This window comes from Papio anubis, chromosome 3, assembly GCF_008728515.1.
Source record: "Papio anubis isolate 15944 chromosome 3, Panubis1.0, whole genome shotgun sequence".
NCBI classification, from domain to species: Eukaryota; Metazoa; Chordata; class Mammalia; order Primates; family Cercopithecidae; genus Papio; species Papio anubis.
Window position 1 is genome coordinate 113,220,166 of NC_044978.1, and position 16,552 is coordinate 113,236,717.

The window sequence follows — 16,552 nt, forward strand, 5'->3', positions numbered from 1 at the left end:
TGCCACATCCACTAACCTATCTTTTTCACAAAATATTTGTGTTTAACATGCATTGTTGTTTGATAGCAATTTTCCCATGGTGGTTCTTCTTTCAAATTTGGAATCAAACATCTGGAAGTGTAATGCTGCTTTATTAACTAAGTTTAAGTCATATTCTAAATTCATTGTTATCATTTCAACAATGTTTACATATTCTTCACCAGGAGTAGATTCCATCTCAAGAAACAGCTTTCTTTGGTCTTTCATAAGAAGCAACCCCTCATGTATTTGTTTTATCACGAGATTGCAGCAATGTAGTTACATCTTCAAGTTTCACTTCTCATTTGAGTTATCTTTCTATTTCCACCATATTTGCCATTATTTCCTCCACTGGATTCCTTGTTATAGGGCCAACAGTTTCATATGCCCACTCTGCAATATTAGACCAATTACAATGAGACATTATATTTTGTAGCAAATAAAAAGTTTAATAATTGCAGGGCACTGAGCAGGGAGATAGGTGGAGACTCTGAAACTTACCTCCCTAAGGAGTTCTGGTCTGAATTTTTTAAGGGGATAATGGAGAGTGATGGACTGAAAAATTGGGGTCACAGATTAGTCAGGATAATGGAGATAAAATCATCAGGAATTAGAAACTGCATTATTTGGTGAGTCAGCTGCTTGAGATCAGCTGGCATCAGTGAAGTTCTTCAGATTAGCTGACATCAGTGAGATTCTTCAGACAAGCTGAGTCAGTAGTTTCACCGGAATGCTGGATCTGGAGGTGAGAAAACAACATTTCAAAATGTTTGAGTTATTATCTATAGAACAGTTAAGATGCACTATAATCTTATAATAGTGTCTGCATAATTATAAGACAATAACCAAAAAACTATGAGGAAGTGAGTTAGAGAGCAAGCTAACTGAAAGCTGTCTGCTGAATGTACTGCAGGCCTGGTTTACTTTTATATCTTCCCCTCCCTTTCTCCTTGATGAATTCAACGAAGTCTATAGGGATAGTTTCATCTTGAAACTCTCTAAATCATACATGATGTTAGTAAGAATCAACATATAAATGTTCTATCATACATGAACCTTTAAAATATTATGCTAAGTAAAATAAGCCAGTCATAAAAGATATTGTATGATTTCATGTATTAAAAAATGTCCAGAATAGGCAAATCTATAGTGATAGAAATTCAATTAGCATTTGCCCAAGATAGGACAATTGCAGAAAGTAGGGGTAGGGAGTAAAAGGATAAAGAGTATAGGCTTTAGTTTTAGGAGATAAGAGTTTTCTAAAACTGACTGTTATGGGAGATGCACAAGTCTTTGAATATACTATGAAACATTAAATTTTGCACATTAGTTGATAATTTGTATGGTATCTGAATTATATTTCAACAAATTTACAGAAGTTTTTGAACCATGTTTAGCTATTTTATCTTTAGTTCTGTGTCAAAGACACTGCAGGAATATGAGCCTTTCACTGTTACTATTATGGACACTATTCTAAAATATACTACATGAATCAGGTGATGTGTCTCTCCAAGATCACTGATATTAGCTGAATTATAGCACTTAAAAATATGAAAAGGAAAATAAACTCACTTGTATAAACAGGTCTTCTACCTTTTATTTGTCTCCTTGTTATCCACATGCTCAGACTGTTAGATTAATGTATTTACTTTGAAGTGTAAAAGTTACATTTTAACTTCTTGACTGATTTATACTTGGATGTCACCATGAGAAATGACAGAACAGAGCGGCAACTGGAAAACAAGCATTGCATTGCATCAGGATGTCTATGAAATGGACTTCAGCTCTTCTGCTGATACAGCTGAGCTATTACTTGAGCTCTGGGAGTTGTGGAAAGGTGCTGGTGTGGCCCACAGAATTCAGCCATTGGATGAATATAAAGACAATTCTGGATGAGCTTGTCCAGAGAGGTCATGAGGTGACTGTACTGGCATATTCAACTTCCATTCTTCCTGATCCCAACAACCCATCTCCTCTTAAATTTGAAATTTGTCCGACATCTTTAACCGAAACTGAGTTTGAGGATAGCGTCACACAATTGGTTAAGAGATGGTCAGACATTCGAAAAGACACATTTTGGCCACATTTTTTACACGTACAAGAAATGATGTGGACATATGGTGACATGATTAGAAAGTTCTGTAAAGATGTGGTTTCTAATAAGAAACTTATGAAGAAACTACAGGAGTCAAGATTTGATGTTGTTCTTGCAGATGCTATTTCCCCCTGTGGTGAGCTACTGGCTGAGCTACTTAAAATACCTTTTGTGTACAGCCTCCGCTTCTCTCCTGGCTACGCCCTTGAAAAGCATGGTGGAGGATTTCTCTTCCCTCCTTCCTATGTACCTGTTTCTATGTCAGAATTAAGAGATCAAATGACTTTCTTGGAGAGAGTACAAAATATGATCTATATGGTTTATTTTGACCTTTGGTTCCAAGTATGGGATATAAAGAACTGGGATCAGTTTTACAGTAAAGTTCTAGGTAAGTAATTTTTTCAATTGGTGGCGTGGAGATCTAACTTTCTTGTACCTTTGAAGTTGAGCTTGTTTAAAGCCATAAAGTCAGGCTAGTGGGGGGTTTCGTAAGTAAATTATCAAATGAAAGACAAGATTATCAAACTCACAAACACTACAGAAAAGGTAAATCATAGGATCAGTTAAAACCCTGTGGCCATCAACCATACAGAACACTCCAGGAAGTCATAAATCTGTAAATCAGTGCACCTTAGATTTCTTTAAGCAATCACACCTCTGTTTTATTATACTTTTTTATCTAAAAATGTCAGACTCATCAAGAAACATCTTGCTGAATGCCTACTGGTAGATTGAGTAGTTACACATTTTCCTAGAACTATCTATTTAACATTGCAAAATTGTTTTTTTCTTGTATACTTCGGTCTCCTTATTTAGTAATTGCAACATGTACCCGTGTTACCAGGAAGTTTCCTCCACAGTTGAGAGAAAAATGTCTCAATTTCAGAATCAAAAACCAATACATATAATTTGAAGTTTCCAATATTTCTATTCTCCTTCACTTTAAGATGGAAACCATTCATTTTAAGGCCAATCATCTTGTCGAAGTGTGAACATTAAGATATAACTGTGTAGTATTTTTGAAACTATGCATGTTTATTTAAAATATGAGCCAAATTAAGGTTGAACACAAATTTCTGTTTTAATAATTTCTCAAAATTTTCTAGCTGTAATTTGTAAATATAATTACTTACAAACTAATATTAAGATCGTAACATGAATCAAAAACAGTAGTAGGTACAAGGATTTCAGCTATAATTTCAAAATAATAAACAGTTCACTAGAAGATCCAAAGATAAAAGGACTAGATTAATGAATGATGGAACTTAGACTATTTCTTAAAAAATTATTCTTATGGTACAGTAGAATTCATTGATAATGGAGCCCCAAAAGTGGCATATATATATATATATATATATATATATATATATATATATATTTCTGCTACTATGAAGCTTCAAAAATAAAGAAATGGAGATTAATTCTCCATGGCTTGTTTATGGTTGTGAATATACTGATGTGGCATAACGGATATAGTTTGCCCTCATGATTCTCTCACCACTTTGTCTTTCTTGTAAATATACATGGGCAAAATATATAATACATAAAAATTAAATTATGCCTACGTATGTATATATATTACAAAGCACAAACACTTCACCTACATTTTTGCCTACATTATTCTAACTTCCTTCAGAAAATTACTTAATTATCTTGTGTCATCTACCTTTTCTTTTCTTTTTTCCTATCAGGAAGACCCACTACATTATTTGAGATAATGGCAAAAGCTGAAATATGGCTTATTCGAAACTACTGGGATTTTCAATTTCCTCATCCACTCTTACCAAATGTTGAGTTCGTTGGAGGACTCCACTGCAAACCTGCCAAACCCCTACCTAAGGTAAACTATTACTATTTGTTTGTCTGCTTTGAATTTTCAGTGCGAGTGGTTCTATATTCCTTCGGAGTGTTTGACTTACACTGGAAGAAACATGGGTAGTGGGAAGGTAAAGCACATACCAATTAAAAACTCACATACATGTTGATACCATCAAAAGTTTGTGAATTTCATCATTATTACATATAAAGAGGCATACTAAGAGACTTTGAAAATAGGGTTGTTAAATTTAAGCTTTGATTATGCAACACATAAGAAGATACTGGCCATTCATTCAAAGAATATTTATAAAAGAGATTAGCACACACCACAGGCAAGTGTGTTGTACACAGTTTCTGTCCCAACACAAATTACGTTCTACTTTGAAAGACAGAATATACGCAAGCAATAAAAACTGCGTAAAAACTACTATCTCCAGGGAAAACCCACTGCTAAGGAAGCATCCAGTATAGATAATAGAGAGTATTCTGTAGTCGCCAGTATTAATAATTTAGATGAGAGCTGAACAATATGCAGGAATAGGTGAAATAATGAGGGAGAGAAAAAAAAACACAAAAAGAAAAGCAGGTAAAGTGTTCAGGACAGTTCTCAAGCCTCAAAGTGTAGTTTGCAAGGGAGATACTGAGTAAGAATCAGATGATGCTGACAGGCAAGATAAGAGTCAGATACTCCTTCGGAGTTGAAATATTTATTAAGCACATTTAGGAACTACTAAAAAGAGTTAAGAAAAGAAAATACATGATAAAACTATATCTAAAGAAAGATTCCGAGATGTTCAATAGATTGAATTGCAGAAGGGCCAGACTGGAAAGTTCTGAGCATTCAGAAAATTGTATATGAATTCAAGTAGCAGATGATGGAAAAGTGGACTAGAAAGTGGATGGAAATAATTATGCCTACTTTTGCAGTAATACTAATAACTTCATATTGTGTTGTGTAGAAAAAAGTTAATACAAATAAACCACTTTAAATGTCTCTGGCATATAGTTAGTGATTCAGAAATGCTATTAATTTTGCAATTATGGCTATTTTTATCATTACAAATACTACTAATTACTTAACATGTGTAAGTCACTTGAGATATCATTCATCATTTAATAGCAACTAATTATTCAGTGCTTCAAGACTGCATTCTCTAACAAAGTCCTACCTGTCTTCTATATGACAGTTACCTTGTGGACTTGATTAAAAGAAGACATGTCAGTTCTGACAGTAAGATGAGCGAGCTGAAATTGTAAAATTCTACCATAAGTGATAAGGATCTTCACCAGTATTCTAACTTACAAGAAAATAATTCCTTAACAATATAAAGTGTTATTCTAATAATATTTGAAGCAAGACCCAGGGTTCACTTGATTTTATTCAAATATTTAAATTATTCTGCATTGAGATTCCAGAGGTTTACATCTTAGCATAAACATACCCTATTACAGCAGGTGTTTTCTGCCTTAAAACAAGCAACTCAGTAAAGCTTCCTGGGGTAACTTGTGTCTCAACATCATAGCTGCCTGATAGAGAAGCACAGAAAAAATGAACAATGCATGTATAATAAATACCCAATAATTTCTACCACTTGTATCTGAATAGTGCCCTTAGTTTACAGTAACAAAAGAATTTTGTCATCATGTAACATTATATTCTTTATGAAGAAAAGTAAGAACCTCATATATTTTAAATTGATATCACTGTTCTAAGAAATAGGTAAAAAGTAAGCATTCTTTATTACATTATTATGTAATCTCTTAAGAGATCATTTTTGTCTACCTCCTTATTAGCAGCAACATGGTAACTGATATTTTATTCCATGGTTAAAATTTAATATCTCGGTTGAATGCAAATTGTATGGAATTTATAAGGTAATTTTCTAAAAAGACAAAAGCTGAAGTGAGACTATTGGAAATTCTGTGCCACTCTATCCTACTCTTGAAAGATTTCCCCACTCACATTATGGGAAACCGATAGTGCCAGTAGGAGGGGGAAGAAAGTAGGAGGTGTAGAAGGACAAGAAAAAGGATGACTAGTAGTACAACAGTGATAATTACTAGTACTAGCTGTTGTTAATTACTTATACTAGCTGTTGTTATTAACTTGAAGAAAGCTTTGAATGAAAATCAATGGTTGTGAAACCCATTTTCTAATTGTTTATTATATGAAATAATTGTAAACCCAAGTTGCTTTCTATTCAATTAAATATTAGATTCTCAGATAATTTATGTATATTTTCATAGAAAAGGACAATTGGCAAATGTATCAAGTGTTAAAAATGCATATAGCCATTGGTTTTATAAGATATTTGCATGAAATCATACAGAGAAAAAATCAAGATATACATATTTAATATTTACGGAAAATATTCACAAAATAAACATTGGAAGTAACGAAACATCTTAAATGAAGGAATAATTAAAAACCTACTAGATGCGGCCGGGCGCGGTGGCTCAAGCCTGTAATCCCAGCACTTTGGGAGGCCGAGGCGGGTGGATCACGAGGTCAGGAGATCGAGACTATCCTGGCTAACATGGTGAAACCCCGTCTCTACTAAAAATACAAAAAATTAGCCGGGCACGGTGGCGGGCGCCTGTAGTCCCAGCTACTTGGGAGGCTGAGGCGGGAGAATGGCGTGAACCCGGGAGGCGGAGCTTGCAGTGAGCCGAGATCACGCCACTGCACTCCAGCCTGGGAGACACAGTGAGACTCCGTCTCAAAAAAAAAAAAAAAAAAAAAACCTACTGGATGCATGCTGTAGCATTATAATAATTTTATCAATACACTATTCAATTACAGTCAGCCATAATACAATTAAAGCAAGGTAGAAAATTATAAATATTACAAGATGACACATTTTTTGCTGGAGAAAAAGTATAGACAATAATAACAAAATTGTCTAAATAAATGTCACCATTTTACATTGAGCTATGAAAATAGAACAAAAGCCATGATGAAAACATACATATTTACCTTGATAACATTTCTAGACAGAAATGTTATTAAAAAACTTATTTTCCTTTTAGAACTTTTAATACTTTTATAAAATTCCTTACATAAATTGTGTTTTTTCTTAAGTTGTCACAGAATGGGAAACAATTAGTCTACCTCAATAATGAATCTGTAAACAGTGGTTATATTACTTTAACCCTGGGTGGATGAAGAAAGCTCTGAGCATCAAGCCACTGAGACAAAACACTGAACATAAGTTACATCAAATGTGGCTACAGGTCACTGCAATCACACACAATACCTGGATATGCCATGTATTACCTGGAACAGTACTACAGTGACTCTGACATCATTAACACTAATGTCTTAACACTGAAAGTCATATTTTAAAAAATACTCAGCCATATGTGGTCTGCAAATAAGCATTTGGACTTTTTTTTCCCTTTGTTTTGCAAAGAACACTTAAGAGAAAGTTTTACCCCAATGATTACATCTGAAATTATTTAACTTTAAAAATTGGCATAGATTGGGGAACACAAGTCAGAATGATTCTCAATAAATTCCAGCCAAGTACATTTTCACCAAGATTTGTATGTGGTGTGAGTGAGCTACTCAAGAAGGTGACCAAATCCCTCTGCAGAAAGGCCTGGCAGTCTCTTCCATTCTGGTGCAAGTGCTGCTGCCTCTGAGACACAGCAAAGAGATGATGAGAGTTCCTCACATGCAGTTAAAGATAGCACATCAATTTAACAGTGTGATTTCAGGGCAATAGGTGTTCCACCAAAACAATCAGCTGAAAAATATGATCATTCAACTATCTTACTATATTCTGTACAATTCTGTATCATAAATGAGACTCTTAGAATTAATTCATAGAAATTCCAAACCACAATAGCAGACTCCAGCATGTCAGTGATTCTTAACCACCACTTTTTACAGTTACTTTTTTTTTTCTTTTTTTGAAAAAAGACTGGAAAACTCCGACAAACTTTAAGTGACATGTAAAGGATTATAGTAAGATAAATGTAGATTTACATAATCCCAGCTGTGAGTAACTTTTCCTCAGTGCTCAGAGTCAGGGAAGTCAACCACTAATGACTTCCAACTAAAATAATTCTGTAGAAAACCTGTGTAAAATAAACATATGTGATTTAGCAGAACAACAATATAGCATTAAAACCAAGTGGTGCCACTTTAAGGAGCCTACATTAGTACTTATAATATTATAAATGAAGAGTTCGGGTATCTCCTCAAATACTGTGTAAGAGCTCTATTTCATTTCTCTCTTTCACACACACACACACACACACACACACAAATATGCACACACACATATTTATACAAATACCCTTAACAGAGGCATCCTATCTAATATTATACATCTTGCAAAAAAACTGAATAATCGAGTCAGTCAAAAAACGAGATTTTCTCTTTTTAGTTTGTATACCAATTGTTTCACAGTGCTTGCTGTGCTGATAATCTATTATGATGGAACACATTCTTTTTTTCACAGGAAATGGAAGAATTTGTCCAGAGCTCTGGAGACAATGGTGTTGTGGTGTTTTCTCTGGGGTCGATGGTCAGTAACATGTCAGAAGAAAGGGCCAACGTAATTGCATCAGCCCTTGCTAAGATCCCACAAAAGGTTAGATAAAATGTCTTAATGTTGTGAAAAACTGCTGAAAGAGATTGTTAAAGTTTGTAAAGAATCCAACTGTAGAAACTTCCTGCCTATAAATTCAGCTGTTGGGAAAGCACTAATTATCTCAGATATTAACTCAAAATCAAAAATATATAGGGAAGATGCTAAAATAATACAGAGGGTGTTTTTCATTGGCAATTAATTTGGCATTAATATTGTGATGAGGAATCAATATAATTAAGAGTTGCAGCTAAAGTTTTGGTATTATCATGATATTGGGGTCAGGTAAGAGCTATCACCAAATTCTGCCCCTGTGATTTGATCCTTTTGTTTAAGATTCCCTGAGGGTGTTGTACACCCTACAGACGATAGAAAACATAGCATTATAGTAACTTCACTAGACCAATAGCAGGTATTTAAAAAGTCTGACATGAATCATGCAGTTTAGTGTTGCCATGTTACCCAGCCTTATGTACTTCCTGTATATTTTGGAGCAGGCCTATTTGTGTGATATTCAGGGCACTATTCAGACAAAAGGATGGCCTAGGCTGTCAGACAACTAATATAAAGACCAACACAAATAGGCAAATTTGGAGAAAGAGAAAAAGCAGCCTGCCTTGCTGAGGGAAATATAGGAAGGAGTCAAGCAGAAGGAAGCCAGGCAGGGGAACAGTTTCAGATGACACCTCCATAGTACATAGTAGGAACATGTTTTCTTTTATATCGAATAAAACGTGTATTTGTCAATTACTTTTTAGTTCCCTGTCTGACATAGCCTTCTTGTAATGGCCTATACTAATATTTTGCCAAAAACTCAGTTACTTTAACACTGATGTGACAAATACAACTTAAACACTATAAATTATTTTTTAATTTATAAGGATTCCTTGGAGGTTCCAAAATTAGTAAAATAAACATAAAAATGTCTTGGCTATAGCAGAACATATTAATCACTGTTGTCAAAATTTTGTAGCACATTGTCTAAGTGTTAGCAACCAGTTGACCAAAATTCAGCAAAATACAATTTTGAATTTATTTAAGAGTTGTACTTTTATTCGTGGTACCAATAGGTTCCTCATTTTTATGTTGAAAAGTATCCAAAATTAGCAATACTGAGAATACTCTAATTTGTGTCAAAAGCTATCACTTGAAATTTTTCTTGGAAGTAGTGCTTGATAATTTGTAATTTCAAAGAAGTTATACATGCTACCTTTGCAGCATTAATTGACTTCTTCCAGGTAGCTTATTTTATATACATGCATTTTTATCAATCAAAGACATCAAACTCTATTAAAATAACATACAGAAAAGTAGATATAAGTGAACTACTTCCCATATTACTCAAAAAATGAATACATTATGTTAAATTTGGTAGATGAAAACTCATAAAATACATTAACACAGAATAAGCATATAGGTCATTAGTAAGTTGTTAGTGCTTTTTCACACTAGAATGCTGAGTACACAAAAATTTTAATGCATATAATTATAAAAATGTTTTATCTTTTTAAAATGAAATTTTGTTTGTTAACTTTTAATTTCAGGGTAAATGGGAAGGTTTGTTACATAGGTAAACTTATGTCTTGGGGGCTTGTTGTACAGACTGTTTCGTCACGCAAGTAGTAAGTCTAGTACCTTTTAGTTATTTTTCCTGATCCTTTCTCTCCTCCCAACCCCCACCCTCCAATAAGTCCCAGCATATGTTGCATAATATTTCACTGTGTACATATACCACATTTTATTTATCCAATCCATCATTGATGGGCATTTAGATTGATTTCATGTCTTTGAGAGGATGAATAGTGCTGTAACGAACATACATGTGCATGTTCTAATTTATACTCCTTTGGATACATACCCAGTAATGGGATTGCTGGGTTGAATAGTATTTCTGCCTCTAGGATTTTGAGGAATCGCCACCCTGTCTTGCACAGTGGTTGAACTTACACACCCTCCTACAGAGTATAAGCATTTCTTTTTCTATATAACATCGCCAGCATCTGTTATTTTTTGAGATTTTTATAATGGCCATTCTGACTGATGTGAGATGGTATCTCTTTGTGGTTTTGACCAGTGATGTTAAGCTTTTTTTCATATAGAGGTTTGCCCCATATAGGTTTTCTTTTGAAAAGTGTAACAACTTTTTAAATACTTGAACTTTTCATTGATAATCTTATTTGTCTAAGCTACTATTTTGAAAAATCATGATTTCTTATATACCTAACTAATTATAAAAATATGGAAATGAAATGTGAGTATTCCATTTACATCAGTCCGAGTAGTTCTTGTTACTTGACATCCCTTGTTCTCATTGTTAATCTCTTTAGAGTTCTAACATTCTATAACTTTTGAGCTCCTCTCATGGAATAAGATATTTTCTTCACTGTAACAGGCTCTGCGGAGTACTCTGATGGGACAAAACCAGACCTTAGACCCACACCAGCTGCACAAGTGGCTACCCCAGAATGAGATCTTCTTGGTAAGTCTCGGAGAACAAAATATTGAATATATTGAAGTAACAGATTATTAGAGTATTAATAGCTTCATGAAACAAGACTATTGAACATTTGTTGGTGGAAAACTTCAGAAAATGTAAACAGTCTCTGTACATTATTTCCAACCAGGGGTGTGCTAATGTAAACAATAATTGTTGGCATTTTGCTGATAGGGCACCTCATTCATTCTTTATGATCAGAGTATCTTTATTTCGGGTGTTATTTCCTCTCTCAGAATTTTTCTGACACTTCCTGGGTTGTCTTCTTTTCTCATATTTCTACAGCCTTACTTTCCTCTTCTGTAGGGTTATTTCAAAAGTCACCAAAAATAACAGCTCTTCTGCTATCACCAGGGACACTGCATTTTGTGTGGGATTAAATCTCTAATCTTAATCAAAAAGTGTTGACACATTTCATAATGAAGTGTGACCTGTCCTTCCTCAATTCTAGCACCACCACCATCTCACTTCTTGCTGCCTTGCACACCCCACATATCACACTCTATGACTGAACTTAAGAGAACACATTCTGGCCAGACAAGGTGGCTCACGCCTGTAATCCTAGCACTTTGGAAGGCTGACGTGGGCGGATTGACTGAGCTCAGGAATTCAAGACCATCCTAGGCAACATGGTGAAACTCAGTCTCTATTAAAATACCAAAAATTAACGTGGCATGGTGGTTTCCCTGTAGTCGCTGCTACTCAGAAGGCTGAGTAGGAGAATTGCCTGAACCTGGGAGGTGGAGGTTGCAGGGAGCCGAGACTGCACCACTGCACTCCAGCCTGTGTGACAGAGAGAGACTCTGTCTCCATTAAAAAAACAAACAAACAAAAATGAGAGCACATTCTTACATGCCCATCCCTTTTCTGTGCTGTTTTCTTTTTTGCACATTATATTTCCTTGTCCAAATTTCACTTTTTGTTAGTTCAACTGGTAATATTTTATTAATCTTTTCAGTCTGAAGTTAAACACACCACATAGCCTTCACTTACATCTCCAGCAGAATTAGGTGCTCCTTCCTGTGAAGTGTGAAAAGCAATTTCATTTCAGTTCAGTGTGTTATCAAGGAAACACTATCACATTCAGATTCTTCCATTGCGCTTGTATCGTTTTATTCCTATGAATAATTTTGCTAAAATTCCTTCAATCCTAGGTCATCCAAAAACCAGAGCTTTTATAACTCACGGTGGAGCCAATGGCATCTACGAGGCGATCTACCATGGGGTCCCTATGGTGGGCGTTCCATTGTTTGCCGATCAACCTGATAACATTGCACACATGAAGGCCAAAGGAGCAGCTGTTAGATTGGACTTCGACACAATGTCGAGTACAGACTTACTCAATGCACTGAAGACAGTAATTAATGATCCTTTGTGAGTAGAACATTTTTTTTACTCAGTGGTATTTTTAGATCGGTTCTCTTGTCAATAGTGAGTATGACTTTTATCCTTTATATAAGAGACTGATTTTGAAAGAATTTAAATGATTTAAACAATCTGCAATCTGCTTATATGGTTGAGTAGTTATTTAAAAATTTTATATGAACCACGTACATTTAATGAATAACCAATTATTGAAATAATTTTCTACACAAAACTAATTTTAAAGTGATATAGATACAAAGACATATTAAAATAAATGTGACATAATCAATCCACAGTAGAAAGGATAAACTTGAAGTCATATAATAAAATATTTTAATTCAATATCTAAAATGTCTCAAAGTATATCTGTTTTCTCACTGAAAAATTTATTTTTATTATCATTATTGTAACAGACTTGATAATTAAATTTAATTTCCACAGCAGAAAACCCAACTACTTAAACTATAAAATCCAAATGTATTTAGTGTGCTTGCAGTCATGAAGCCGTCACCATTATATCATTTTAGAACATTTTTATCAACATAAAAGAAACCATATGGTATAGAAGTCACTTCCCATGACCCCTTAGCCCTAGGCTAACACCAATTTTCTTATCTTCTCTATAGATTATTCTCTCTACATATTTCATATAAATTGAATCAGGCAACTTATTATGTTGTGAAAATGACTTCGTTCACCAAGTACAATTTTTGTTGTTTTTATTGTTTTTAGCTTTATTTATGTTGTGTGTATTAACATTTCATTTCTTTTTACAGCAAATTCTTTTATAATATGGGTATTTCATATTTTATTTGTCTCTATCATGATCTGAGAGATAGGTAAATTGGTATCTTCACTTCAAAATAATGTTTAAGATAATCTTACATTTTTGAGCTGTTTCACTTAGTGTGTGTACATTTATTTTATGTATTTTATACTTCAATTTGTATTTTAGAAGACATATGATGTATTTTAAGATTCAAAGTGTCAAATAATATCAAAATAAGCACACAAAATACAGGAAATCCTAGGGGTTCTATCATAGAGTGGCCAGGGAAAGACTCTCTTATTGGTAGCATTTAAAGGGTTGCTTCAAAAAGAGATAGAAGAATGCCTTGGGTTGTTGCAAGAAAGAGTACTCCAGGCGTGGGTAGAGGGACACAATGTGTAAGGTGCTAAGATGGAAACTTAAAGAAAAATATAAGGCCAAAGTCCCTAGAAGACCTAGTGTGCATGGGAAAGTGTTTGGAGAAGGGCTTGTCAGTGTCTGATAATGGAAGATCCTGAAGATCAAATAACAGAGTTGGATTTTATTCTTGATATGATGAAAAGTCAGGCAAAAGTCTTAATCAAGACAGTGTCATAATCTGACTTTAATTTCAAAAAAAAAAAAAAATCATTCTGGTTACTGGGTGGGCAACAGTAGGACACAAAAGATTAGAATAGAAGTAGAGCTCATGGCTATGAGGCATTTCACCCATATAACACAATTCATCTTTAGAAACTTAAGGATGAAAATTCTCAAACTGTATTTTAAGTATATATCTTTCACCACTTAAAATGACTCATGATGCTGAGCATGATTGTGAATGCCTGTTTGAGACCTAGTGGAGCGTAATTGGATATTTCATAACACAAAGGATAAATTTGCTTAAGAGATGGGTACCCTTTTCTTCATGATGTGATTATTTCACATAACAGCCTGCATCAAAACATCTCATGTACCTCATAAATATATACACCTACTATGTACTCAAAAAAACTAAAAATTAAAAAAAAATAAGGCCGGGCGCGGTGGCTCACGCCTCTAATCCCAGCACTTTGGGAGGCCGAGGCGGGCGGATCACAAGGTCATGAGATCGAGATCACGGTGAAACCCCGTCTCTACTAAAAAAAATACAAAAAATTAGCCGGGCGCGGTTGTGGGCGCCTGTAGTCCCAGCTACTCGGGAGGCTGAGCCAGGAGAATGGCGTGAACCCGGGAGGCGGAGCTTGCAGTGAGCCGAGATTGCGCCACTGCACTCCAGCCTGGGCGACAGAGCGAGACTCCGTCTCAAAAAAAAAAAAAAAAAAAATTGCTTATATGTTCTCTGCCTCAAATAAGTAACTTTCTCACCTGAATTTCCATTTTTACTTTAAAAATATTTGTCAATTCTGAAATACAATTTAAAAGGCAAACTTTCTATGATGACTCAAATTAAAATACAGAAATTCTATGTCAATTCTATTACATTTACATTGAATCATATGACACTTTAAAAATCTTTCATAGACTTGATATGCTCAAGCAAATTAACTAACTTTATTTTTTATATTTATTTGTTTATTTTTTTTCTTTTTGAGAGGGGGTCTCACTCACTCACAGCTCGTTTGTTTATGTACTTTGTAGACTGTGGATATTAATCTTTTGTGGTATGTGTAGCTTGTGAAGATTTTCTCTAACTCTTTTTTGAGGGTGTAATGGTGCAATCTTGGCTCACTGCAACCTCCCTCTCCTGGGTTCAAGCGATTCTCCTGCCTCAGCCTCCCAAGTAGCTGGGACTAGAGGTGTGTGCCACCTCGCCTGGGTAATTTTTGTTTTTGTTTTTGTTTTTGTATTTTTACTAGAGACGGGGTTTCACCGTGTTAGCCAGGATGGTCTTGATCTCCTGACCTTGTGATCCGCGTGCCTCGGCCTCCCAAAGTACTGGGATTACAGGTTTGAGCCACTGCGCCTGGCCAAATTAACTTACTTTCAATGTTGATACCTTTGTGTTTATCATTTAGATATAAAGAGAATGCTATGAAATTATCAAGAATTCATCATGATCAACCAGTGAAGCCCCTGGACCGAGCAGTCTTTTGGATTGAATTTGTCATGCGCCATAAAGGAGCCAAACACCTTCGGGTTGCAGCCCACGACCTCACCTGGTTCCAGTACCACTCTTTGGATGTGATTGGGTTCCTGCTGGCCTGTGTGGCAACTGTGATATTCATCATCACTAAATGTCTGTTTTGTGTCTGGAAGTTTGTTAGAACAGGAAAGAAGGGAAAAAGAGATTAATTACGTCTGAGGCTGGAAGCTGGGAAACCCGATAAATGAGACTCCTTCAGTTTACTACAACAAGAACAGGTTGTGATACAAGATTCCTTTCTTCTTGTAACAAAACATCTTTCAAAACTTACCTTGTCAAGTCAATTTTTTTTTTTTTTCAGATATTTAGTACCTGTTTAACTGTTAGAAATATTTCACTTCAAGGAGGAAAACATTAGGGAAAACAAAAATGATGTAAAGCCATATGAGCTTATATTGAAATTTATTGAGCTTCGATTGAAATTTATTGTTCTAATTCACAGTTTACATGAAAAAAATTAAGCTTAACTACATATCAACATTGTACATGTAAACAAGAACATTAAGAAGTGCACTGACAGTATCAATACTATTTTGCACATACTCGGCATACTTTGGATTCATTTCATGCAGGATTGTGTTGTTTTAACTGTCTCTAAGGAAACTATTAAATAATTAGATTGTATAAAAAATCTCTCTCTTCCTCTTGATATTTTGAGATGAGTAGTGCTGCTTGGCTTTTATTGTGCATCCAACTTCATTGTCACTTTTTTTCCTAAAAGCTTTGATAAAAAATGCTTACTATTTTAGAGTTTCTGTCATTTCCCAGTGGAAAGTATGTGGAATTAGAAATATAGCAACTCATACCTAGTTTCCACTACAAAACGAACTAATTTTACAATGTGTTTGGTTTTTTTGAGCCAATTCTATTTTTTCTGATCATTTAAAAATATACGTCTTTTAAAATTCTTTTTTGTTTTAGTTATTCAAAAGTTTTTAGGTGAAAGTTTGTCTTTGGTTACATGGATAAGGTCTTTAGTGGTGATTTTTCAGATTTTGTTGCACCCATTACTCAAGCAATACACACTGTACCCAATGTGTAGTGTTTTATCCCTCACCCCGCTCCTACCCTTCCTTCTGAGTTCCGGGAGTCCATTATATCATTCTTATGCCTTTGTATCCTAATAGCTTCGGTCCCACTTATAAGTGAAAGCATACATTGTTTGGTTTTATATTCCTGAATTACTTCACTTAGAAAAATGGTCTCCAACTACATCCAGGTTTATTTTGTCTCTTTTGATGGCAGAGTAGTATTCCCTTATACATATGGA

At 34.7% G+C, this 16,552-nt stretch overlaps 2 protein-coding genes across 3 annotated transcripts in view; one reads left to right on the forward strand and one right to left on the reverse strand.

Moving 5' to 3' along the window:
* The window catches only part of UGT2B39 (UDP-glucuronosyltransferase 2B39), a 389,237-nt gene that overhangs the window by 273,688 nt on the left and 98,997 nt on the right, over positions 1–16,552 (reverse strand). The window lies entirely within an intron of this gene.
* Positions 1,724–16,028, forward strand: UGT2B42 (UDP-glucuronosyltransferase 2B42). Of its 2 annotated transcripts, NM_001172141.1 has the most exon segments (11): positions 1,767–2,501; positions 3,805–3,953; positions 8,401–8,532; positions 10,922–10,933; positions 10,936–10,954; positions 10,956–10,959; positions 10,962–10,968; positions 10,970–10,998; positions 11,001–11,008; positions 12,178–12,397; positions 15,155–15,456. In NM_001172141.1, coding segments are annotated over 11 exon segments (1,578 nt in total). In that variant the 5' UTR covers positions 1,767–1,780; the 3' UTR covers positions 15,432–15,456.

What these genes read in the sequence shown, in the direction of transcription:
- UGT2B42 (XM_031663980.1), top strand. Translation starts at nt 1,781, where the DNA reads ATGTCTATGAAATGGACTTCAGCTCTTCTGCTGATACAGCTGAGCTAT. An exon ending in GTTTTACAGTAAAGTTCTAG is followed by an intron (nt 2,502 to 3,804) that starts GTAAGTAATTTT and finishes TTTTCCTATCAG; the next exon opens with GAAGACCCACTACATTATTT. An exon ending in CTGCCAAACCCCTACCTAAG is followed by an intron (nt 3,954 to 8,400) that starts GTAAACTATTAC and finishes TTTTTTTCACAG; the next exon opens with GAAATGGAAGAATTTGTCCA.